At 42.5% G+C, this 27,117-nt stretch overlaps 1 protein-coding gene across 1 annotated transcript in view; it reads left to right on the top strand.

Annotated features, from left to right (window-relative positions):
- Positions 1 to 788: 788 nt before the first annotated feature.
- FOXK2 (forkhead box K2) overlaps positions 789 to 27,117 on the top strand; it is a 44,629-nt gene continuing 18,300 nt past the window's right edge. Inside the window, exon 1 of the mRNA XM_053994441.1 lies at positions 789 to 1,282. Within this exon, the coding sequence (XP_053850416.1) occupies positions 789 to 1,282 (494 nt within the window). The remainder of the gene's footprint in view (positions 1,283 to 27,117) is intronic.

Below are 27,117 nucleotides of genomic sequence, written 5' to 3'. Positions count from 1 at the left end.
ACCCATACGGATTCTCCCCCAGTGTTGCCATGCCGTTCCCCGTGCCGTGCCCTCGGAGCAGTGACGCTCAGCGCTCGGTGTCCGGCTGTTGGTGTCAGGTCACTCCTTGTGCCCCAGTTCCTCTGAGAAAACCGGGGCTGAGCCGAGGTGTGCGCACAGACACGGCCTGGCTTACCTGGAACTTGTCCATTAGAAGCACTCTGCTGATTTTCCATGGATGTTACAAGCGGGGTTACCTTTGGGTTTAACGTGACCCTCAAAAGGCTGTCAGATCAAGCTTTTAGTTTTATTTTTACTATTTGTTAATAATACGGTAATCTGAGGCTAAATTTGAGCAGCTGCCCACCCGTCTCCTAGCGGTTCTTGCTCACCCTCTAGCACTATTTGTCTACTTGTATTTATTTCGTTCTCGATTCTTCCCCCTCACCGCCGCGCCCGGTGCCGCTCCTGAGGGCGCTGCTGGCGGACGGCAGGTGCGGGGCCCGCGTCCCCGCCGGAGGCTGCAGGTGGCCGAGAGAGAGGGAGGGAAGGGGGCGCGGGGCCCGCTGGCCGGCGGGGGCCGATGGCCGGCAGGGGCGGCCGTCCCAGAGCCGGCTCCGTCCCTCCCCTCCCGCCCGTTCTCCTCCCCTCGCAGCCGGCGGGCGGGAGGTGCTGCCCGGGCAGCTCCGCCCCGCTCCCCGCGCGCGGCTCCGCTCCGCGTTTTCCGGGCCGCGCCCCTGCGCTCGCGCGCCGGCACTGGGACGTGCGGGGCCGGCGCCGCTCGCCATTGGCCGCGCCGCCGTAGCCCCATGGGCGTGCGGGCCGCGCATTGGCCCCGCGCGCTGTCAATCAGCGCGTGGCTGCGTCAGGGCCGGGTGCGCGGCCCCGTTCCCTGCTGTGTGCGGGGCCGGCGCGGGGCCGGTGCGGGCGGGGCCGCGCCTCGCTCGTCCCTCGCTAAGATGGCGGCGGCGGCGGCGGCGGCGGCCGTGGCGCGGCTCGAGGGCCGGGAGTTCGAGTACCTCATGAAGAAGCGCTCGGTGACCATCGGCCGCAACTCGTCGCAGGGCTCGGTGGACGTGAGCATGGGCCACTCCAGCTTCATCTCCCGCCGCCACCTCGAGATCTTCACCGCCGCGCCCCCGCCGCCGCCGGCCGGCGCGGACGGGCCGCCGCCCCCGCCGCAGGGGGACCCGGCGGGCGGAGCGGGGGGCGACTTCTACCTGCGCTGCCTCGGCAAGAACGGCGTGTTCGTGGACGGCGTGTTCCAGCGGCGCGGGGCGCCGCCGCTGCAGCTGCCGCGAGTGTGAGTACGCGGGGCCGGCGCTCCGGGGCCCGCCGGAGGCCGCGGGTGCACATGGCGTGTGACAGGCGAGAGCGGCCCCGTCCTGCCCGCGCCTCCGCCGGCACCGCCCGGCACGGCCGCCGTGCCCTCCGCCGTGTCCTTCCCCCGCACGCCCGCCCCGCCGCAGCCCCGCACGGAGCGCCCGGCGCGGGCTGGAGCGGCCCCGGCGCTGGCGAACAGAACCGGGTACACCCCAGTGCTGTTCGCGGGCGTCAGAGCAAACCTGCCGGGCGGCTCTGGGCTGGCTGGGCTGAGGATCCGCGCTGGGGGACTCCTGTAGCCCCCTCGGTGCTTTGGCAGAACCGGGGGGTTGTTCTGTTTTTTGGTGATAGTTTCTGCTGCTTTGCCTAATTTTAACGTTTATTCTTATGGGTAAACTGAGTAATCCACGTGAAATGCTTCTGCTGGCCTTAGCGTTTTAAAATGTTTTCGTTACGTGACAACAAATGTATTAAGAGGTTTTAAACGGTAATACATTCCTTTGCCATTACCAAACATTAACTGTCCGTGCGAAATGATTTTCTAGGGCAATACGTGAGGCCTGCCCCCGACATTTAAGGCTGTGTTGAACTGTAAATAAGTGATCTGTGCTCTGAGGAGTCACATGTAGGAAAAGTGAAAGTGTTTTGGTTTAGTGTATTTTAGCTGCCTTGACTAAGAAATACCTCAAACGTTACGAGTGCTGTACCTTTATAAAGCACGTGCCATCAGTGACACAGCCTTAATGCCCTGTGAGCCTTTAAACTGTGTTCAGGACGCTGATGGTGTGTATTTTCTGCTGTGTCGGCCTGATGTTACTTTTCTTACCTGGTTTCTCTGTGAAAATCAAATCGTCTTACCTTGCTGCTTTCTAGGAAATGCTCATTCTGAAGGACTTTAACAGTGCCAGTGTGTAATCCTGAATATAGTTGGAGGACTTGTTTGACCTTTAACTGTCAGTTCTATTTTTGAGTTCTGCTTTTAATATTAATAATTGTTTGGCATGTGGTTAATCTGTTTTTTAATCTAACACATTTATGAAATGTAGGTCAAATACTTTTTTCTTTGTAAGCACTGCGGTATAATATACTATTTGTAAGCACAACTGTGCATGATCTGTGTTGATTTCAAACAGTCTAGAGTTAGTTGGAGTAATTAAGTCAGTAACATTCTTTTAAATGCTTAGGACCTGAGGAAAAAAGTAGTACTACTTCTTCATGCTGTCCACTGATTTGTAATTTATTCTAGTTCTTTCCATCAGTGTCACTTTCCAAGTGGAAAGAAGATTCAGAAGGATTTTTTGTCTCACTTTTTTATTGAACAATGATGAAAAGTTGTGTGTAGTTAAAATTTCTTCACCGGTCAGCGTGGGTGGTGGTGCAGGACCTGGCATTTGCTGTGTTCAGAGGTGACACCGTTCCTTAGGCTGTGCACACACGGCCCTCAGTTCCCAGAGCTGGTGGAAGTGCTAAATCCTGGTTACAAATTGGAGGTGTTGGCCAGTAAATAAAAGGTGCCCCTGGCCTGGAGCTGGAGCCATGCAGGGGGGCGAGGATCACCTTGGAGGGCAGGAGGAGTCCGCAGCCCCAGAATTACGCTGGTGATTAAGAGCAACTGCTACTTTGTTGCTTTATTAAAAATAAACCTGTTTCTAAAACACAAGTCTTACTGGGGTTGAATGGGGAAATAGGAGTTTCATTATTTGCAAAGCTTTTTTTTATTTTTTGAACAGTAGTCTTCAGGCAAATTCAAGGTACTGACTCCTTTTGGGAAGTCCTTACTGTGGCTTGCTGATGGCTAATATTGTTTGTGGTCCTGTTCTTGAGTTTTGTTGTAGATTTAACTGGTCACACTGAAGGTGGTCTCCCGGATTTTGAGTCAAACTTACTTCAGTATAATGTAAACATTAATTAATGGTTGAAGTGTGATGGGAAAGAAAGTAGTTTTGGTGTGAGCTCAAGGTAGATGAATGCCAGCCTCCAGCTCAAGTAATCACCAGATCTATTTTTGTTGTTCTTTAATCCTACTCTGTTGCCAGTAATAAATATGCTTTGCCTATGACTACACAATCATTGGAAATTGTAATGGCAGGTGAAGTTTAAAAAACTCAGGGGTGGGCCTGTTCCTTCTGTTTGTTTGTAAGTGATCCTGGAAACCAAGAATGGGGGGTCCATCTCTGTTCTGTCTGATTGATAGTGGCTTACAAAGGTGCCAAGTACAATACTCTTACAGACTTGAAATGTCTTATTTGCTTGTCACTAATAATTGTATGTAGTTCCAGTGTCCTTGGCCTTTTTTTTTTGTTTCAGCACAATGTTTAAATTTGACTGCATTAATAATGTTACTGAACTCCCTGTTTTTGGAAGGAAAAAACAGAAATACACCTTGGTAGTCTCCTGCAAAACACACATTTTAAACATCTGGGGAAATTAAATTATTAATGTTAGAGTATACACTTACCTGTAATAAAGGCATCTTTTTTTCTGCAGATAGAAATGTCATGAAACATGGAATTACTGTGCCTTAAGCTAAGTGTTCTGGTTGCTATTTTTAATGCCTCCCTGGAAGCCTCACTGGCAATTCAAATGTTGAAGTTATCAAGCAGGAGGTAATAGCAGTGGGAAGTGTGTTTTTGTTTTTGCAGTTCTTGACAGACTCCCATCCCTACTTGTGTATGTACAAACCAGCTGTCGTCTTGTGAGCTGAGTCAAGTGGGGGTGGGGAGAAAAGACCCATTTTTGAGTGTGTCCAGCAAGGAGCTCTCCTGTCAATGTCATGGCACACATGGGATGAAAGAGGTTGCAGAGACTCCTGCTCAAGACACCCAGGTGAAAGCAGTGCAGTTATTTTTCTACAGCTACCTTTGAGATGCACAGACTGTCCCTCTCTGGTTCATAAAGTTCATAGTTTTTAATTGCTTTCATTTGCTGCCTGTGGAATTTCCCCTGCCTTCAGTGAAAGCATTGATTGGATATATTGCTAGGTAAATCATAACATCAATATTTGCTTTTGAGGTACTTGGCTGGAAAAATACCTTTTGTGCTGGGCAGAGCAGCGGTTGTTGTCGGAGCTGTTGTGTACAGCTTTTGGAGAGGCAGGATTCCAGACAGATGTAACTGATACAGCTGGAAAAACAGACAGACTTCTGGGTACAACTGCTCTGAAGGAGTGCTTTTGTTTTGTTTTGATTTTTGGGTTTCTCGGATGTGATTTGTGTATTGGCCTTTGAATTCACAGAACTCTGGACATCTTGGACTTAACTGTTCTGAGGCGGTCTTACTCATTTTGATCAACCCATAGATTTTGTATTTTAGTCATTGGTTTTGGTTTTGCTTTTGTGGAAGTAATTTATGATTCATAAACAAGATACCATGAACATAGGAACAGCATTTTTAAGTCAGATCACAGATGCATTTAGTCTGTGACCTGCCTTCAGGAGTGGTCAGTAGCAGATGCCCAGGAAAGAGCATAAACATTCATTAATGGAAATGGTTGTGTTTCCCCTGGTTTTTCTTTTGGATCCAAAGTCAGAATTCAATTATTTTTGAGTTAAAATAATTTACTGTTTGCAATTCTTCTCTCTCTTTTTTTAGTAGTTGAGTTTGGGTAAACCTCTTCTATCCACAGTATCTTTGGGTATTGAATTCTGCAAAATAATTGGAGCCTGAGTTTTTGGAAGTTGATGCCTGGTAATTTCATTTGATCCAACTGAGGCTCTTTTATAGTAAGAGACAGTAAATAACTCTCCCATTCTGTCATTCATTCTGCAGACTTCTTTACGTTACTAAGTGTGGGTGCTCTTACAGTAAATGACATCAAATACATTTTACTTTAGCTTAACATTTACTGACTAATCCTAAATTACACCTATGTAGCTGAAAACTAAAATTTAATTTGTTTGTATTCTTCTGCTTTTCCTCCTGGTAATACAGAGGGCTTAATCAATAGTTCTAGCTTGGTCTTGTAGTCTGGAGCTACAAACTGGACTTATTGCTGCCTTTAAGCAGTAGAAATTCTCCTGCTGATGAAAGCTGGTCGATTCTGAGCAAGGATCAAGTATATCTATTCCCTGCATCAATTCTTTGGAGAAGTTTATTTTGCTCAGTGTTACCTGCCCAGGAAACAGATTGTAAAGAGCTTCAAATATATCAGTGCACTTTCTTCTGTCATCTAATTGCAGTTAGTTAAATTATGTGCAAAGTTGTGATGTCTGTGTGGTTGGAGCTGTGACTGTACTTGTGCTCCATGGAAATTTCTCACTGGAAACATCTGCAGTTTGGCTTAACAGTGGAGGTGAAAGGATCATAATGTGTCCTTGGGTAGTGTTCCACAGTAGCTTAGGAAGAACATGCATTGCTTGGGTTTAGGTTATGTTTTATGTTCTAAAGGTTTTCTTATGAATAGAACTGTTAGATACTTTGAGCAATCAAACAAAACACATGCTTCAAGGAATTGGTGTTCATATATTCTTGCAGTCTGTCCTGGCAGTGTGCTGTGAGTCCTTCAGGCCCTGTGGGCACCTGCTCTCTCCCTTCCTTGACACCACCTCTGACAGACACCGTGGCTCCTCAGGGCGACAGCTGCCTGAAGGCTGGGGCACCTTGTATTGGTTTGTGTTCAGAGGTGTGTTTGGAGCTCCATACCAGCTGAATTAAAACTATCAATTACAAATTTCCTCAGAGCATGAAACGAAGGAACGCTGGACTTGGCTGTGACTTGACAGACTCCAGAAACTTTTACTGACTGGTCCTGTGCCATAGTGACTAATAAGGTCAACGGGGCTGTGTTTATAGGTGGGTTTTTGGCTACTTTAAAGTAAGATTTGCAAATGTCAAGCTCAGTAGAAGCAGTGTTCTCACTTTAGCAGATCTGATTGAAAAGGAGCGTAGGTGGAAGGTAGAGCACATATGATTTGAAATGAAAATAGAGATGAGCGGGAAGTTTCTATAGTAATAATTTGTGTTACAGTTGTTTCTGTCATCTCTTTTTTTTCATATTTGCCTCTCAATTACACATATCTTCTGGGTGATTTTTTTTTTTTTTTTTTAATAAAGCAGTGTTGCAAATTGTCAGACACCAATCAGGTAATTGAGGTAAAGCTTAAACAGTTTATATTTGGATTAATTTGCACTCGATATGCTTTTTCTGTTGGTATGATTGATATGTATATGAAACATCCTTACCCAATTCTACTGATCCTACAAATGTTCTTACGTCTGTAGTTAGCTACAGGAGGAAGTAGATTCTTTGTGTAGTTCTATGAAATACTACAAACTGGAAAATCATCTTTATAGTCTGTGAATTTCCTGTAAATTTCTATGACAGAAGCAAGATTAGTGTCTTTTTGGTTTAAAGGTGCAAAGTCAGTGTTAAAACTGTCTGTTCCAAGAATCTGCAGTTGAAAGAGAGTTTTGAGATTCTTATTTCAGTTATAATAATGAGGTAGGAGATATGCAAATTAAATAATTCTTTGCATTGATTAAATCAAAATACCAAGGTGCTGTGTTTGAGTAGGATGATACACTTAATCAATAGCAAAAGTAGTAAGTTAAGTGAGCTGAGAAAGAAAATAAGCTAATCTTTTACCCTGTCTTTTCAAAATAAATGTATATTATTAATTTGCTTGTAATTAGGTAAGGACACTTACAAATATTATTCCTTCTTGAAGGGGGTGTGTTTTAGAGAATAATTCTGCCGTGGAGGAGTTTTGTTGCTGTTGGGTTTTTCTTTTTATTTTTTTCAGCATGTACAATTGTCATGGACAAAGCAAAAGGTTTTTTTACAGTCATGCCTGAGCTATTCAAAATAAGATTATGCTCCTCATTTGCTGTATTTTTCAGTAAATGCAACAACTCTTCAAGACATCTCAAGTCCTATTAACTTATATAAAATTATGTAAAATACAGGCAAAAATATAATTTCAAAGAAAACCATGTATTTGTCATGTGGTGTGAGGCCATGGCTTTTGCAGTTATAAGGAGTTTTCACAAGAGTTCACTAATAAGCTGCTGTCTGTGCTGGAACCCTGGGAAGGTGCTGGGTTTATCTGCTGCCTTGCTTGTTTTCATGATAAAAAGTTGATGTGTAGTGACATTTGTTTCCTGTGACTTCCTGCCTTTAAGGAGTTTTTTGACCTAGATAAAGCAGTCAGAGGGGAGGAACCATATTTATTCTGCAGCTATTCCATGTTGGATAGTATAGGAAATAAATGTTCCATTCTCCAGTTAAGATTCCCACACTGCTGTGTGATCACTGAAGGGAGCTGAGGCTGCAGTGAGTTACTCAGTGAGTACTTGCAGAGCTGGTGCAAATTTTTTGACACGTCATTTTTTGTAGGGCATGAGAAGGTCCGTGCATGGTTGGAGTCTGGTTCTTCACAGTTGTGTTTGTGATTCTGCTGCAGCCCCTGCACGTGCTGCTCTGTCCTCTCAGGTATTGCCAAGCAGGAGCTTGGACAAAGCATGGTCTGTGTGTGCTGGAGTACTGCTGGGAGGAACATTTTCAGTATTTGAAACTGCAGTGTCTTAATAAATATTAATATGAACACACCACCTCTGTGTTTGTCCATGTGCACCAAATGAAATGAAAACCATGAGGAGATTGGCAAACAGTTCTGTTCATGCTGATCCAAACATTTCTGTTGACCTCAGCAAGGAAGCTCCTGTGGACAAGGACGTGCATGGAATTGAGAGTTTGGAGAGCCAGAGCAGTAAAGTAAAAATGCCAGAGTCCTGTCATTATCAGGGTGTTATGAAGTGGAACAAAATTAGTATAAGGTTGTCTGGAATTAATTTTAATTCAGTGCTGGTTTAAGGCTTAACTTTAAGAATTACAGAAGGAAGCTCCAGCCAAAGCCTTGCTGAAAGCAGAAGTGACTTCAGTGTTGGATCAGACTGCTCAGCACCTTGTCCATGTGGGTTCTCTGGGGATGGGGATAGTTGTAACTATATAAAGTGCTTCATGTACCTACAATCCCATATTGAAAAAAATGTCTGTATTCCCAACAGCAGAACTTATGGAGTGCATGGGCTGGTTAGAATAATGTGCAGCTTAGTGCTAAATCATGATTAGAAATGCCTGATCACTGCTGGATTTTTTGTGGTGATCTAGAGTGAATGCAATTACTGATAAATATTTACAGTGTTGTAAACGTTGTCCTCACAAATAATGAGGACAAAAAAAGTAGAATGAATCATTTTTAAAAACCCCAAAACGATGTCATCTGGAAAAGTACGCAGGGCAGAGCTATAGGGTGGAAAACTGTTCTGGAAAGTAGCAGTAGAGTGAAAGCCATGAGAGCAGAGGGATCATGAGATGCCTGAGATGATGTGTCAAGGCACTGATGTGATGACTGTGGAAACTGGGGAGTGGCAGCTGGTGCTGGAGCTTCACATCATTCTGGAATCAAATCTGTGTTAAAGGATCTTGCAAAACGGCAAGGATTTGAGTAGAGGATTGCTAAAAAGAATTGAAGGCTGGAAGAAGTCCCAAAGAGTGGGGGACATGAGGGGTTCAGTGTTTGCTTTATTCCAAAGGAGTGTGAGGTGGCTGGGTTGGTGTAGGTGGTTTTTATGGGGCTGAATGAGAGTACTAAAGGCTCTCTAATGGATCACACACAGGTGTGAAAGCAGAGGCTGTAAACTAAATTGTCAAGCTTCTTTGAATGAAGCTGTGTTACTTTCGAGAGTGGTGGGATATCTATCTCACCATCTTCCTCTGATAAACAAAAAAATAACCCTTGCTGCAGTCAGCCCTGGTGCAGAGCAGGTATGGCCGGGTGACAGGTCATGGCTTAGGGTTAGCAGAGGTAAAGCTGAAGCTTCTTTACTTCCTCTGCAAGTCGTTTTTAATAAACTGTCATGGGGTTATAGCAAGAGACCATTTTATTATGTGTTTTAACAAAGAGTCAATATTTGTCCTGGTTTGAAATTAAAATTGCTTCTAAAGCATCAGGCATCCAGTGGATATTTGTTTATTTACAACTGCCAGTAGTGTTCTCACACTGATGTTGTTGCTTTTGTTCACTATGTCATACTCTTTATATTGGAGGAGACTGTACAGTTTCAGAGATAATTTTTGTGTAATATAAAGTGATTCTGTGAAAGTTTTTGTTCTTTAAGTAAGTCTTAGATACAACTCATGAGGTATAAACCACTTAATTCTTGTGTTGATAAGAAATCAGGCTAGTGTATAATGGAAAAGGTCTTTATGTCTTGTAGTGAACTTAAGTTCAGGTTTTTCAATTACTTAAATGAAGATTAAATGTATGGTTCTGCTTCAGAAATGGTGTGGATGATCTAATGTATTGATAGAAGTTACTTTTAAATTCTGATTTTCACTGATGTGTTCCAGTATGGGAGCAGCTGTTTTGCCTACCCTTTTCCTTCTTTCCTTCTTGGCTTCCTTTTTTCCCTGTCACAGCTGGGAAAAAGTAGATGCTTCCTTTGAAGCATCAGTTTCCTCAAAAAGCTGTAGCTGAAATGTTGTTGTCTTAGCACAGTGTAAAATACATGTTTTACTACCTATAAGGTAAAAGTCTGATTGCTTATGGAGATATAAATACAGTTAGCTAGCTTTTGTTTGTTTGTTTTGATGTTTTCTTTGTTGTTTTTTAAGACTGAGAATACAGAAAAAAATTCATTTATCACTTTGTATTGTCCTCTGGACATATTTGGGTGTTCTAGGCAGAATATATGTTGAGCAGACAAGGCCTAGACACGTAGTTTATACACTTCTGTAGTATTAGACAGATATATATTATATATTGTATATATAATTTATATACACACAATACAATTATATATATATACAGAACAGTTATATATAATGGTATATTATACATATTATTATCTATATTTCTGTTGCTTACAATCACTGCAGTAAACAAACAAGGGAACTAATTGGGAAGGATAAATGATGGAAGCTGGCTCTTACAGAAAAGAATTTCCCTCCTTGGGTGATTCTGCAATCTCCTGACCTTTCTAGGCAGGTGAAGAAGGCCTGCAGGGCAATGAGGGAGACAGAGAAATAAGATTTTAAAATGAGTAAGGCTTAGAGAAGAGAAGGGTGAATTTATTCACGTGAAATTCTCTGTGGGGATAAGTTTAAATTTGAATCAGAGCAAACTGATTCTTTAAGTAAGTAAGAATCATGGTAAAGAGGATAAATGCTCTCAGGCACACGATGGGATTGTTGGGGTTGCCACGTGCAGGGCCAGGAGCTGGACTCTGATCTGTGTGGGTCCCTTCCAACTCGGGATATTCTGTGATTGATTTTAGCATCATACTCCACAGAGACTGGAAAAATGGAAGAGGGGAATTCAGTTAATACATGGGAAAGATGAGGACACAGCCCAAGTGTTTTGCTTTAGAACATGGGCAGGATATTCTGGGGTTTGTAATTGTGTGAAGAGATGTGAAAGGGTGTGCTGGGAGGCTTGAGGAAAGATGGAAGATTGAGATCATCTCAAGTTTAAAGGCTGAGAAGCAATACAATTGTTAACCTTATAGAGTGTGAGGAATTTAATTGGGGAAATGCCATTCAGAAGGATCTGGGGTCTCACATTTTGGGAAGATGAGCTGTGCTTTGGTGAACATCTGAGCTAATGCAAGGTTTCACTGCTGCTGCAGTGGAGCACAGGAGGGAAGGTCCTGTGTTTTGCAGTGCTCCTGATGCAGGTTGGGCTGGCCTTGGAGCTCATCAGATGTTCATATGCTGCTGCTCTCTGCTTTTTTTGCTATTTTTGAGTGCTTTGCTGTTGCATTGAAGTGGCTCACAGAGAGGTCTGGCAGGCAGTGGAGTACATGGTGGGCCTGCACAGACTTTGGGCAGCAGTCAGCTGGCTGGAACTTGTGGAATTGTACATTATGGAGTTGCAGTTATAGGAGCTGTTTATGCTCTATGAAGTAAAAATGGAAAGAAAAAGAAAGATTTGAGAGTGAAAGACCAAAACTAATTTTGGTGTACTAAAAAAGCACTTGCAATGTAATGTAAAAATCTTCCAATCCTAGAGGTTCTTGTGACAGCATACCTTTTGGTAAAGGGGTATTGTTAAATTTAAAAAATTGTTTAAAAAGGTTGACCTTAAGTAGACAGGATGCTGACATAAGTTGATGGTATCATACCTTTGGTTAATCTGTGCTTTCTGGCTCTCTTTTTTTGTCTCTCTGTAAATGTGAACACACAGAGGAAAACACAAGAGAAAAAGGGGTATGGGTTCCTTGGCTGTGGATCATCTTGTAGCAGAGGACAGAGTTAATGTATGGTCTGCATTCCATATACTGAATCAGCCTGGCTCCTGCCTAAATCCAGGCTATGCTCCACGGGTCACTAGTCCAACTGGTGGTGTATTGCCAGTAGTGGAGTTACAAGCTCTAGGGAAAATTGAACATTAAGGCTATAGTGCAGATAAATGGTATTTTAAAAAATTTTATACGTGGTTTTTGTTCGTAGTGTGTGTGGGTCCCAAAAAAAGCCTTCTTATCTCAGAAAGACTTCTCTATCTGTAAGGCAGGCAGGTGAGTGATTAGAGTTTGTGCAGCATTCTGTATGGCCTGCCTGAAAGGAAAGCATTATTTTGAAGATAATTGTAAAAACTTCACTGACTTTTCTTTCATTGCAGGGGCTGCATATACGGACAGTGCTTTTTCAGGAAGCACATAAATGTGCTGAAGTTGACAATGCAGGTAGCTCACATGTGATTTGGATTTCCTGTGGTATCTTTTGAGGGCCTCAGCTTGATAGGTTGTAGAAACATCTCAAACAAAGGTGTGATTTGGAGAGAGCTTTTGCTTCTTTATGCAGGACAGCAAATCCAGAGTGCCATCAAAGGGAAACGTGCTCGTAGTAATTCAGTCAGTGGAGTTGACCCAGCCTTCCAAAAGGACTTGGGTAGCAGGCTGGGAAGTAGCTGTGCATGAGCTTCCTGCTCTGATGGAGCTGACTGCTCACCTTCACTCTGAGCCTTCTTCCAGGGGTGATGAGGTGCAGCATTTCAGGAAAACCATCCCTTGCAAGGGAGAGCAGATAATAAATACCACCCTTCATTTCTGTGCAGTGTTTGGTGGTTTTGGATGCTGACAGAGGTTAGGAGGAGTGAGTTACTTAAATGATCATCAATCAAAACCCTGTTTATCACTTCCACAGATGAAAGCAGTAAATAATGCATTAAGCAAAGAGGCGTTCAAGGAAGTGAGTTGTTTTCTTTCCTTGGGTGTGTGGATGTCCTGGGTGTGGCTGGGTTAGGCTCACATAAGGGTCTAGAGGTGTTTCTGTCTGATCTGCCTGACATGGTCATCACTCCATACACTTATTTTGGAGAAACCAGCCGAAGCACTTGTGTGGTCTGACCCCCTCAGGTAGAGGGGGTTGGTGCTTTAGTCCTCTCTGCCCTTTCATGTTACTGAGCATTTTTGCCTTTAGTAGCATTAGGGGCTGCAAGGCAAACACTGACTTTGTGTTCAAATGCTATGAAAATCCTGCTTTGAAGAGTGTGCAATATATTCTGAAGTTACTTTATTAAAATTACTAGATGGGGTGGTGAGATTCTCCTAGAATGATGAAATGCAGCCCTCCTCTCAGTCATACCATCAAGATCCTGGCAGCACTTCTGCAGCTGCATTGGGGTGGAAGAGCAAATGCAGGAGTTTGAGGTGGTTCCCCTGCTGGGAATGCAGGTTCTGAAATGAATGCAGGGCTGAAGTCTCAGCGTAGGGTGGGCTCTACAGTTTGTGGTTGGGTACAGTATTATTCAGCTTTCTAGATATTGATAATTGGCACAGACATTTGGACCTGGAAACCACAGTGTTTCAGTTAAAATGTTCACGTGACAGGCGCGTGTGGCAGCACCGGAAAGAGATGCAATAGGTAAAAACCACAGAAGTTCAGTTGTTTGTTTATCCTCTTAAATTGAAATTCAAGCCTTTGTTTTTAAAACTTTTTTTCTGGTATTGGTCTGCCCATCTAAGAAATGCAAGTAGTCTATGAATATTCACCCTTTCTGTAACAAAATGTCATTTGAACTGAGATCCTGCCAGAATTCTGTAAGAACTTTAAAAAAGATTCCTTTTTCTTTATTTCTTCCTTTGTTTTCTTTTTTGAGATTTTTTGGTGGGCTAAGATGCTGTTTTCTCATATAGTAATTTTTCCTTAACTGCATCATAGGATATAGGGAATATTACCTCAGACAGAAAAAATTCCCACCGAGTGTTAAACCTTCACAAGATTAAATTAAAAACCTCATTCACAGTTGGGAGGAGAGCTCAGATCCTTCCACCTTTTTCTGTTTAAACATACAAGGTAAATTCAAAGCAACTCCTGATGAAGATTTTAAATTTCCTTCATGAATTTTGGCCTGTTGTGAATGGCTTTTGCTGTCTCCTGCGTTGCAGGCAGCCAGAGCACTCATCTGCCAGCACACCCTCGTACACAGATGTTGACTTTCCTGTCAGTGGTGAAATAGCCCTGCTTGTTTTATGGAGTGGTTATTCTGAGGTTGGAAGATTGTTGAGCCTGGAAGAGATCACTAACCCCAGCTTGCTACTTAGCTATAAATAAGTTTGGTCTGCTGTGGACTAGTAAGTACTCAAGATTCTTACGTGAGGTTATTCACTCTTATCTAGGGCTATCAGCAAACTGGGTGGTTTGAAACTTCTAAAGAAAAGAAGCATGCAAGCCTTGCAAAAGAGTCAAAGAAGCATCTGAATGTAAATAATTCAACCCTTAGCCAGAAGGATAAAATAAGAATCTGTAAAAGTTTTAAGTTTGGGGGTAGTGTTTTAAAGTTATTTTGGTTTAATAATAGCTGAAGGAAAGATTATTTGTATTTGTCTATGTGCATTCTTTGAGTTAGCTGCAGTGTTGCTGAAAAGTGTGCCATAAAATAATTGAGCTTCAGCTGAAGAGCTGGAAAGCATGGTTACATAGAATACAAAATAACCATAGTGTGGGAGAGTGTGATTTTGACTACAGGGAGAAGAAAACTGAGTAAGGTGGTTTAATCAGAAATGTTGGTTGTAAAAATCAGGCTTTTCCACAGCTTTTGAAATGAGAAAAGAAAAATCTTGATGTTGTGGAAGTGAACCTGGGAGATGGCAGTGTAGGAATGTGTGATCCAGGTCTCTTTGTTCGGGAGGCAGGGTGTGTTTTTGGTAATTCTCATAATACTCAGACTCTGATTCCATTCTTTTACTGAAAGGTGTTGGTTGGTGTGCCTCATCCCCAGGGAAACTCTTATTTCTGCAACTTGTTCTTTTTGCAACAACATTTGATATTACAGCGTTTGGTGTTTTTTTTTTTTTTTTTGTTCTCCCAGTAAAATTCCTTATCTGGAAGGTCTAAGTAGTTTAGGGTTAATTACTCAGGTGAATGTAGGTAAGGCCCAGGAGGGTTGGGAGCCTGTTGCAGTGATGTTACACTTCAGCTGGGACATCCCTGGGCTCTGCTTAGGGAAACAAGCATTGGTTTCTGGGTGTGTTTCACCAGCACAGTTTTGTCCTTCTTGTGACTGTTTTGTTTTTATGGGAGCTGCTTGTTCCAGCTTTCCCCAGGAAATGTAAAGAAGGGAATATAGACAACTGCCCTGTGTTTTCCTAGGGATGTTTTGTGGTAAATATAAATCGCTGACTGAGAACATGCTGACAGTGTCTGACACAGAGCAGTGAGCTGGACTTAGCAAGTTCTTCACTGAATGAGGGAGACTTTTATTTTTAAATCCGAAAGGTCCTTAGATACTTGTGATGGTTCACACCATCTTTAAGTCATTAGAATAACCCTCTTAAAGATGTTCTAAAAGGAGACAGGATTTGACTTGTGCAGGTAATGATTTAATACAAAAATACAAAGGAAAGAGCAATCACTCTGGGGTATTTAAAAGGAAAATACTACATGATAGGTATTAAAAGGAAATTAATGGATCTAATATTGGGTGCAGAAGGGGCTGATTTGGGCAGCAGAGGGGGTGGGATCTGTGTGGCAGCAGCAGAAGCAGCATTCTTGTACAGCTTTGACAGGAGTGGGGAGGCAGAGCTGGCTGCTGCAGGCAGCAGGTGTTTGAAGTCACATATTTGAACTCCATCTGAATCAGGTTTTTACCCCCTCCGTGTTTTAGAGTCTTAAAACATCACCATTGCATTTCGCTGTCACCTGGGCCACGGGTGGTGTGTTGTGTATTGCTGTGTTTGAGGTGCTGAGTGCACAGAGGAGCTGTGCACAGCTTCAGAGGTGCTGAGCAGTTTAAATGTGTGCCTGGATCCAGCACAGAGTGGCCTCGAGGAGCCACAGACACCACAGTAGTCATTTTATGTAATCTTAGATAAACTGAGCCTGCTGCTTTTAAAGGTTGCTTCACGCTACCACTGGTTATATTTAATATAAGCTCTTGAAGTGAGTTAGTGCCAAGGAAAGCATTGTTTGGAGTATGGAGAAATAACCTGTGAGCCAAAATTAGCCTGTGTTCGTGTGGAGTGGTGTGTGTTTCGTCAGGGCTGCCCAGATCATGTCGTCCCTGAAGGCAGCACATTTCAGCTCTAAATGTTTCAGCTATTACAACATGGAACATGCTGGTGAGTGGTGCCAGTAACATACGCTGAACATATGACCAGCACATGCCCCACTTCAGCCTAGGCCATGAATTATTTACTTTTTGTTACAAGCTGTTTATTTTTGAGAGGTTTTCTCCCCTCTGTCAGTATCAAGCACCGAGCCTTTTGTTTCCTTTTTAGTTTGTTGTTGTTGATTTTTATTTCAATCTTCTTTTCTACTCTTGCTGTTGATTCTGTATTTCTGAAATTCTTTGCTGTGTTTACCACCACCCCACCCCTATTTTGTTTGTGCTCATTCTCTTAGGATGCCATCCCAGGTAACTCCTGTGGTAAGGCCATTGAAACTGTGGAGACCAGTCTGATTATTTTCAACTTGTAATTGAGAGATAAAATGACCTTACACTTAATCTTTTGGGACTTGGTCTATGTTCATTAGTTAGCTGTGATACCTCTTCTCTGTGTCAATTTTTCACTGTTATGTTTCACATCTGTGAAATGGCAGGGTTTTTCCCTCATCCCTTGTCATCTTTGGTTAGATAAATGATGTGAAGCAGACACTCCATAGGCCTTTTCTGATTTTAAACTGATTTTTGATGACAGCTCGAGTTCCCAGACTGCTTGTGACTCTTCATTTGTAGCAGCTCTGTGCCGTGGATTCTGGTACAAGATGAGTGAGCACCAACCCCAACTGATGGGCTGGGAGCTCTGGAGAGCAACAGTAGATAAAACTTTAATGTACATACAAATATACTGCATCTTTGCTGTGTGTTTCATAACATTTTAGGGAGTGTTACCTCTTGGATGGGATCAGGCTTGACACAAAATTAATTGGACTTGGTGAGCTTTTCAGAATGAATCATCTCGTAGTTATTTGTGTGCACTGTAGGTAACAGGCTTAGCATTGCATACTTCTTTATATAGATTATTCTTTTAAATTCAGTTTTCTCCTGGAAGTGCATTGAGTTGAAGGATACACTGTTACACAAGACTTTTGCTTCTCATTTTCAGTGTGCTGGTAAACTTGATTTTTCAAGCATTTGCAGTAATTAAAAGTATTCTTCTCATGGCTCCTGTTTTTAGAAGCCTTTTTTTAACATTCACATTAGATCAGTACAGTAGCACAGGTTCATTAAAACTGCACTTTCTCCTTGTTTTAACCATACCTTTCAATAAAATTCAGCCCCTGCAGATAGACTGTAACTAACCCTTTGGTTTCTAGGTTAGTTAAAACAAACTCCTTGGGAGATAGTGCTGAGAGAACCGTCCTGTCCTGTCCTGTCCTGCCCTGTGTGAGAGCTCTGGTGTTCACGTTGTGTGCTCAAGCCAGATTAGTTTACTGGTGGGCCTGAAAAACAATCCTTGGGAAGAGACAGGGAGAGGCTTGGGATTGGTTTTCTGTCAAGTCAGGAGTGCAACTTTTTCCATTACTAATGGGGAGATACTAATATAAGGTTGATAACGTGGTTTTATTAGCATTTCGTAGAATTTTTTAGCTGGAAATGATCTTCAAGGTCATTGAGTCCAACCACTGACCCAGCACTGCCAAGGTCACCACTAACCCATGTCCCCAAGTGCCACAACCACACGTCATTTAAATCCCTCCAGGGATGGTGACTCCACCACTGCCCTCAGCAGCCTGTGCTGGGGACTGACCACCCTTTCTGTGAAGAATTTTTTCCTCATATCCAACTTAAACGTCCCATGACACAGCTTGAGGCCATTTCTTCTTGTCCTGTCCCTCCTTCCCTGGGGGCAGAGCCTGACCCCACCTGGCTGCAGGTCCCCCTGAGCCTCCCCAGCTGCCTCAGCTGCTTTTGGTGCTCCAGCCCCTTCCACAGCTCCACTCCTGTTCTGGACATGCAGCAGCCCCACAATGTCTTTCTTGGGGCGAGGGGCCCAAAACCGGTCACAAGATTTGAGGTGTGCCCAGCACAGGGGACAGGCACTGCCCTGGTCCTGTGGCCACACCGTGGCTGGTACAGGCCACGTGCCATTGGCCTTCTTGGCTGCTTGGGCTGATGTTCTGCTGCTGTTGGCCAGTGCCCCCAGGCCTTTTGCAGCCACTCTGCCCCAGCCTGGATCGCTGCAGGGGCTGTTGTGACCCAAGGGCAGGACCTGGCACTTGGCCTGGTTAAACCTCACAATCACTGCTCTCAGCCCATGGATCCAGCCTGTGCAGATCCCTCTGGCAGAGCAGCATTCCCACCCAGCTTGGCATCATCTGCAGAATGACTGAGGGTGCCTCAGTGCCCTCGACCAGATCATGGATAAAGATGTCAAACATGGGTCAGTGTGAAAGTTGTCTCCTCTTGGAAGGTCTTGCTCTGATTCCTGATCCTGTTTGCAGGGTCTCCCACTGCCCTGAGCAGCCTGTGCCGGGGACTGACCACCCTTTCTGTGAAGATATTTTTCCTCATATCCAGCCTAAACCTCCTTGGCACAACTTGTGGCCATTTCCTCTTGTCCAGTCCCTCGTTCCCTGGGAGCAGAGCCTGACCCCACCTGGCTGCACCCTTGTGTCAGAAGGTCCCCCCTGAGCCTCCTTTTCTCCAGGGTGAGCCTGGAGCACTCCTTATGTGGCTCTGGCACCACTAGATCCCTTATGGGCAGGTTCTCACGCTAACCCCAAAGGATATTTTCTTACAAAACCTTGTTTTGCTGGGTCACTTGGTGCTGGTTTGCTTGCTATCACTGAGGGCTTTAACAAGCAGAGGTGTTCCTGGCCACCTCCTCCCCAGGCAGGAGAGATCCTTAGTGCTTCTGCTCGTGGCTTCACAGTCACAGACGTGAGCCACAAACCCTGCAGGAGGAAAAACAAAGGAGACCACTGTGGACAATGAGGCTGGACTGGAAAAACAACAAAGCTGTGCTGGTGCTATATTTAGGAGGTCCAAACTACTCGTGTGGTTGATGCTTCTCATTTTGCTCTTCACCACAGATGTATCTTCAAACACAGATATTTGATAAGCAGTTTCTGTAGTCTCTGTAAAACTTTGTGTTTTGTTTTCTGAGGAAGATGAAGAATTCAAGGTTTCTTCTTGTCTTTCAAGCTCTCTATGAGGTGAAGGTGTCGTGTCTTGTTACCTTTGCAGTTCTTGGGGGAAAGCTGCTAATTCTCCTGGCACTTTCATATAAACTGAGTGGTGTTTTCTCAGGAGAGTGAGCAAAACTGAATGAAAGACATAATTAATAAATGAACTAATTAGTGCTCATAAGGTCTTCCTGATGTGATTCCTGGTGATGATTAAAGGAGTGGTAGTTTAAAAATAACTAATCTTTTTGACTCTAAAAAAACATAACAAATGAACTTGTGCATTAAAGTTAATATTTAATGAGCTACTTGTAAAAAAAATCCTGATGATTTCTTATTTTGAGAAAGGATGTTGAAAAAATGCAGGTTTATACAGACTGGTTTTAATCATCTAAGTTGTCTGTTATTTTAGTTTTTAGCTTTTCTGACTTAAAGCCTGCATGTTGTTGTGCGCTGGGAAGGTGTACATATTATTAAAATGCTGGGTAAGGCCATGGTCATGCTCTCCAGAATTGTTAAAATGTCTCTTGGATTCATATTTTAATTATTATCTCCAATTTTGCTCTGCTTTGCCGTAGTAGGATTTAGAATATTAATCTTTTACTTTTCCAGATGGATATTTCTAAGTGTCTTGGCCACCCTAGGACACTAAGATTATAAAATAATTAGATATATGAGTTAAAAACAAGGGAAATTTACTCCACATCTGTAGTACTATTTGCTGCTATTTACCTCAGTATTTATGGTAAGTTTAATTTTGGAAGCACCTTGGTTATTACAGGAAATGCCACTTTTTTTGTGGTGCTTCTTATACTGACATAGGGATTAAAAAATACAATTATTCTCAGGATAAAAGCTTTTTTGTAATTATTGACAGAAGTGTACTATAATGCTGTACACATACAGAAAAATAGGAAACACTTTCTCTAATTAAGGATTAACATTTCATTTCACCACTGCACATCCTTCTGAAAATCGAAATCTTTCCAATATCAGTTGGTTCTTAAGTGTAAATGGAAGCATGTTAATTTAAGTGCTGTGAAAATTAGTGTTTGCAGTTCTCTTTGTGCAGCAGCATATGCATTGAACTCATTTGCATCTCTTCAGCTTTGCCTGACAAGGAGATTGTGAAGGGGAATTTTGAAGTAATCCTATGACTGCTGAAATTGTTAAATATGCAATCCTTGGTTGGGATTTCACTACAAAAAATTATTAATTTGTAGCATTGAATATTTGTGTATGACAGAAACGTCATTTTAACAGCCAATGGTATTGTGCTAGAGGGAAGAGCCAGCTTACAGGTGTGTGGGGAGTTGATAACTGATAATTTGGAGGATTTTTTAAATGTGATTATTTTGACAGTTCCATTGAGGGAAGATGCTCAGTTGATAAACTGGGGAAGCCTGATTTGGACAAATGTCACTTGCTTTTCCAGGGAGGGTGAAAGTAAGACACCTTGCTTTATCTATATCTCTGTGTAGGAAAGCTGTGCAAGTTTCTGCTCATCCAGCAAAGTTTAATTGTTTGAGCAGTTTGGCAGGATCTTCCTGTGCCTAAGAACCTTCCTGGAGCTTATTGCACCTTGCTTTTTCAGAATTTCAATCATTTTATAAACTTAACTTCAATCATTTTATAAACTTAACTACATCAGTTTGTGTGCTGCAAGGAAGAGTCAGCTCAATATTAATTTTTATTCTGGAAATCTTTAACTGATACTGTGTTAGTTACTGCCTACAAAGTTGTTTTGGCTCTGGCATGTCTGGCAGAATGACCAGAGCTTAAAGCAGAGTGAAAGAGTGTATTATGTACCTGGACCATTTTTTTCTTTTAGATACTCTGTTTTTAGAAAATTCAAAGGTCAGGAGGAGCCAAATCACAAAAAAATAACAACAAAAACGGTTGGAATTTGAAGCTAAATGAAAAGAAGCTGCTCTCAAGACATGGTTGGTTTATTCTCAGAAAAGTCAGGTTGGGTTTGGTTCACACAACCTAAGGAGATGCTTTTGTCATCACTCTCCATCATTTTCTTTGTTGTGTGGGATGGATCTGGTCATTGTGGATTCCAACCCTTCAGGAATGCAGTTAGAATCAACCCAGGATGAAGAGTGTACAGCAGTGTCCTTGATTTACACAGGACAAGAAATAAAAAATGAAAATAGTGCTTTTATCACTAAAAGAGTTTGATTATTTAAAAAAAAAAGTGTCTGTTTCTAGCCAGTGGAAGATTATTCAATTTCATTCTGTTGGTAAAAGGCAGGGTAGGAGTATGGTTAATTAAAAACAGTAGATAAAACACAAATAAACAAAATGAAAGTGAGTCCTTCAGTGTCACCGGGGTGGGATGTGCCCTTGTTGTTGAACACCTCCAGGCATGCATTGCAGGGATGTTTTTGGGTGGTTCTGCACAGGAGGAGTTACAGGAGTGAGTAACACTTGTAGTAACCTGGCAGCTGTTTGTCACCTGGAATGAGGAATTCCTTGGTACTAAAGGAAAGCAAATGAAGAATCCTTTCCCTCCACATACTGTTCAGTATTAAGATAGAAATTTTAGTTCTTTATTTTTTTTCTTTATTTTTGTTCTTTATTTTTTTAATTAGTTGAAATACTGCTTTAATTTTCTTCTGTTCAGCAAGAGGGGAAAAAAGTCTTGCTTCTCACAGACACCTAGGAAATGAAGTTTGTGTTGTTTAGCATCCTCAAACCCTTCAGTATTTAACTGTATCGATTTTAATTAGAATGTATGCATTTAATAAGCAGTTTTCATGGTGTAATAGTAAAGTACTGATGAAATGGAAGTTCCTTTAGCTCTCTTTGGGAGAATGTGATATATGGCTCTAAGATCTATGTGTGTGTGTGTCAGTTTTTGCCATGTAGGCTTCACAGCCACTACTTCTGTGCTCCTTAAAGAGCTTCTCTTGTACAACAAACTCTGATTGAGGCACTTCTGTCTTATTTAATGAACTAATCTCCCTTTTCCTGAAGACATGTCTCTCACCTGATGCTTTGCCTCTTAAAGTGGTTGTAGAAAAAGGAAGAATTGGGGGATGATCCAATGGTTTAAGCAAAGATTGGGTGTTGGGAAAAATATGTTCTGTTCCCAACTCTGTTGCACACTTTGCCAAAACGACTTGGCCAAGTCACAAATCTGTTTAATCTGTTTTTGGAAATGGGAATAATGCTTCATGGGCAGGCAGATGATGAAATTTCAGTGCTCTTTTCCAGCAGTTTTTATCAGGGAAGAGCTTTGCCTTGTCTTTTAAAACCAATCCCTTGGGTTGGAAGGGGATTACTTGTTGTGCAGGGTGAACTCTCTAACTCCCTCCCTGCTCCCTCTTTTTGAAGTCTGTTGGTGCTGATTTTCCTTGTCCTTCAGGCTTTCTTACATACACTGTTCTCATGTGAATGCTGCTGTACCTAAACTTTGGTGTGCCTCAGAGTTCAAATCCCACTGGATCTACTGAGCTGACCTGTGTGCAGTATGTCAGTGTTTCCTAATGAAAGGGGCAGCAGTGGCTTGGTTAGAGTTAAGACCTTGAAAGTAGCACAGAAATTAGTTTTGGAAGCTTATCTTTCTATATTAGTTCAAATCTCAAGCTTTCAAAGAGAATGGTTAGAACAGTTGCATATTGGGAGTGTTGTCTTGTGTAATATAATACAGCAGAGCTTTTAAATTCAGGTCTCCTGGTGTCTTTTTGTGTCAAGATTACACTTTGAGATGGCTTAAACTTACTGAAGCATCACCAGACTTCTACATTTCAGCTTGAGTGGTTTTCTGCTGAATCAGTGTATGTCACTGGAGGTACCAGTGGCTCCTGGAAGCAGGGAACTGCAGTTCTGGTGGCTGGGAGCAGAGCTGGTGCAGGAGGCCAGGGAGAGCCTGCCCTGTTTGGAGCACAGAGCTGTCACATCCCTGTGTCCCATGAAACATCCCCCAGGTCAGGCTTTTATTGCAGAGAGCCTGGGAGGAGCCTGGGCTTGAGGAATCTTAGTTTGTGCTGTTCATTACTTCAGTAGATGTTGTTTGGAGTGGGTTTCATTTTGTTTAATGTTGAAGAGGTGTGAGTAGGAGTGTATGTGTGTGTGTGCACCTAAACTTCCTTTAAACCAGTGCAACACAGCCATCCCTAGCCCTGACTCAAACCACTTCAGGCTTTTCCTTGCTGTGTCAAAGGCATCATGAAGTGTCTGCCCATTTTCACTCACCCTAGAGACAGGTGAGAAACATGGGTCCAAGTTTAGCTCATGTGGCCATGCTGGCCTTTCCTCCTCTGTGCTGCTGCTCCTTCAGTACATGACAAAGATTGGCCTGTGTTCTCATGAAACCTTTTATTGAGTCTACTTTTCTTATTCCTGGACTGATTTCTAGTTGTGTGACTCTCTGGCTGGTTAAATCATGTCTGTTGTTTTTATTTGCTTTTATCCTTCTTGCTTTTCCTGCTGCCCCTTACACAGGCCACAGTTTGAGAACTTGGCATGGTCTCAGAACAGCTCAGGAGGAGGAGTGCTTCTTGAAGGATATTTTCCAATAACAATGTGCTTGTTGTAGATTAGTTTCTTTACTTTGTGGCTTTTCAGACTTTTTGGCGTCTTGATTGGTTCTTGAGTGTCCACACAAGTGACAAAAGAACCTAGATTTATGTCACACTGTGAAACAGTCAGTGCATAGAACATTTCTAGAGGGTCTGCACATTCAGGAGAAAAGTTTTAAGAATTTGCAAATAGAAGGAAAATCGGAAAGTTGTTAGAACAAACATTCTGGAGAGCATGCTTGGTTTATTAAAAAAGTCTCAGAATATAATACAAAAATCTTGATTTCTGTTAAGATTCCCAGCCCAGCAGTATCACCACAGTGAAGCAAATATGGAATGGCTCTTGATCATGAGACATCTTTAGGTAAGCAACTGTGAAATTTAATTAATGCCCATAGCTGTGTGAGAGGAGGCTGAAAAAAGCCTGTTCTTTGACCAGATTTAGGGGAGAAATGAAACACTGCTGTCTACTCAAAGTTCAAGTTGGTAGGAAGCGGTTTTTGTCATTCTTCAATGGCCTGAGTTAGTCATGGATTTCTGTGTCAAATAAAGGGTTGAGCTGCTCTTGGAAGCAGAGTTCTGCCTTGAAGAGCCCATCTAAAATAAACTTTGCTTCCTTGAATGGGGAATAATCGTTGTGCAGCCCTGCCTCAGTGGGTAGCTGCTCTCTTGGTAACGATTAGGAAGTTTGGGCATAATTTTGCAATGGAATGCAGGTCTCTGATGAGGTAATAAATGAAGGCTTTTGTTACTAAAGTAACATATGAGTCACAAGGGCTTTTTTTATGATTATGCTTGCGTCAAAACACATCATGACAGCACTTGTTCACTGTACTCCTCCTACTGCTTTAATTGTAAGGAATGTGAGATGCCAGGAACTGTCTGTTTGGCTCCCAGCAGTTTGCTTTGCTTTGCTGATAGCTTTTATTTAACACTGATTGATATTATTAGAACCTCAGTGTTTCCATATGAACTTCTGCACCCCCACTAGTACCCTGAGACTGAGGTGCCAGGCACATCTAAGCAGCCAACTTGGTGGTAAAAGATGGGGAGAGTTTGGTTTATCAGCTTTGGTTCAGCTGTGGCTGGAAATCCTGTGCTTTATGGGAAGTTTTGGAATGGCATTTACTGTCACGGAGAAAGTTGGAGCCTGCATATTTATGGTTAAATGCAGATATCTGGAAGGAAGAAAAAATTATAATTGATTTCTGTTTTCCTAGTGCAAGTGTTTTGTTTGTGTTTTTTAAGCAGGAAGCTGTTGTGTTGTAGAGTGATGTATGTAGGCTTTGTTGGGACTGTTTGCAATTTGGCAAAGGTGGAGGCACTCCAGCTTTTGGACAAATTTTAAATTGTTTTTATAGTTTAGTAGGAAATGTAGAGATTGAGACCACACAACCCGGCTCTGCATACAGCTTTGTGTACAGAGATGCTAAACACCCGAAAATGCAGTGTTTCCATAGGCGGAGTTTCTTTTGTATTCACAGGCTGGGGAGCCTCAAATTCCAGAGGCATTACATGAGCAGTTTTAATGAATTAGTGTCTGGTTTTCCTGCAGCAGATGTGACAAGCAGCTTTATAAGCTGCTTCCCATCGATCGCTGTTTTCCAGCTCTTTTGTGTCTTTCTTTTGCTCAGAGAAAAGCAGGGAAGAGCTCGGTTTCTACAGTAACTGCTGCCTACACTCCTGCCTGCAGGCCAAGTGCTTTCTCAGTCCTGCAGCCTGTGCAGGGCTACTGCATTGAAATTCTGTACGTTTTGGTTGGGTTTCTGTTTTTTTTTCTTCTTGCTGGTTTCAATATTTTGCCCTTTAAGAAAAGAGGAGAATGCAGTGGAAATTTGTGATTTTGAGATAGGTACTTTTAATTAACCACAGCACATTGCCAGGATTGTACGATAAATATTTTTGCTGCTGATCGGTACTGGTGTTGTGTGGTTGGTATGGAAAGAAAAGAGATCCTGGCTGCTGAAAGAAGAACCTTTGAAAATCTGTGATATACTGTGAACACCCTTTCTGTGGCATAATAATGCAGGGGAGGAGTGAGATCAGCTTCAAGTTGTTAATAGAATCCTTTACGTTTGCAGCAAAATTTGCTGTACTGGAACAACTTCAGCACACTCTTTTCAGTCTAAACTCTCAAATAGCCTTAGAGAACCTGCTGTGAATACAGGGTTAAAAATGCCCAGTTTCTCATGATGTCAGCTCTGTGAGTGGGAACGAGCTGAGCACCATTTCAGAGGGTGTCATGTGTTTATTACCCGGTTTGTGTTTGCTGCTGGTGGTTCAGGAATGTTCCTGTTGTCGTCATCAATATTCTGCTGTCATAGGATCATTTTTTGACGCAGGCAGGTTTGTTCCAGACCCTTCTGAGGCAGGTCAGCACCGCTCCTGTAAGGAATATCAACCAACAGCTTTACATACTTCTTATGCACTTGCTAAAACATGAGCAGGGAAATCTGTAACTGAGGTTTCCCATGAGGGAGCCAGTAATTTATAGCTGGATTGTATTTCCAGCCTTTGCTTACAATTTGCTACAAGTGTTTTATTGGCCGACTTGAATTAACATGAGGCTACAGCAATATTTCATCACTTCTGATGCTGCATAGATCTTTGCTTTTGAATCTTAAGAGATCAGAGATAGATGGATCAGTGATCTTGCTCTTTAGAGTGTTTTCCATCCTGTTAAGGTGGCACTGTGTAGACAGCAATGGCACACCTGAAAAAAATACCCAAATCCTTGTGAAGAGAATGCCCAGTGCTCAGAATAAAAATTCTAATTGCTGGTTTAAAAATCTGCCTGTGTGTTGTTCCTTATGGCATTAGAGGTCGAGCGTGCCTCGAGCCCTCCCAGTCTCTGTGTGCAGGACGTGCTGTGCAAAGATTGATCTTTGGGCCACAGAAATCAATTGCAAAGGATACAGGGAATTAAGGGGAACACGTGGGAGGTCGGGATTCAGTCCCCAGAGGAAAAACTGCCACTCTTTAAAGGGCAGTTGCTTTTTGGGTAACCTCTAGAAGTGCCTTGACTAGTAATGGCTAAGCATAATTGAATGTAAATTTATGGTAAATTAGCCACATCAGGACTTGGTTTCAAAGCGAGGAGGAGGAGGAGGAATCCATCCCACCACAATGGATGTGGACATGGCCCTGTAGGAAGTGATGCCATGTTCTGGCTGGGGTGGTTTCTCCCAGGCTGTGGTCAGTTGCCAGCAGGAGGGCATCAAAAATGTCCCTTCTAAAAATCTGCTAGAGGAGCTGGGCTTTGTGTTCCATTAATATAGATAATTTTTTTCATCACCACTCCCCCATCAATAGAAAAAACCAGATACTCCTATTGCCAACAATGGAGAAAGGTTTAAAAATGCCACATTAAAGCTAAAATCTCTGACAGGAGCACAAGGTGGCCCCTCATGTAAGGTGAACAAGCACCTACATGAACAAATTACCCATTGAGAAAGTTATCCCTGTTTAGGATTATAAGAAAATAATTATAATCTAGTTTTATACTGGATCACTCTTTTTCAGGGTATCCGTGATAACTTTTCCTCTACTCTTAGTGATGGCAAAGTGTTACAACAACACTTTTTAAAAGTAATCCTAGAAAAGACTTTGTAAAACAGATATCTGAACAATTATTTCTGTTTAAAGAGTCAAGACAATGCCTACTGTAAAAAATTGTGTGGTATTTTCCTAATAACCTGTACTTTATTAGTAATCATT

This window comes from Vidua macroura, chromosome 19 (genome assembly GCF_024509145.1).
Source record: "Vidua macroura isolate BioBank_ID:100142 chromosome 19, ASM2450914v1, whole genome shotgun sequence".
In the NCBI taxonomy this organism is placed as follows: Eukaryota; Metazoa; Chordata; class Aves; order Passeriformes; family Viduidae; genus Vidua; species Vidua macroura.
This window is presented reverse-complemented; position numbering and strand designations above follow the sequence as displayed.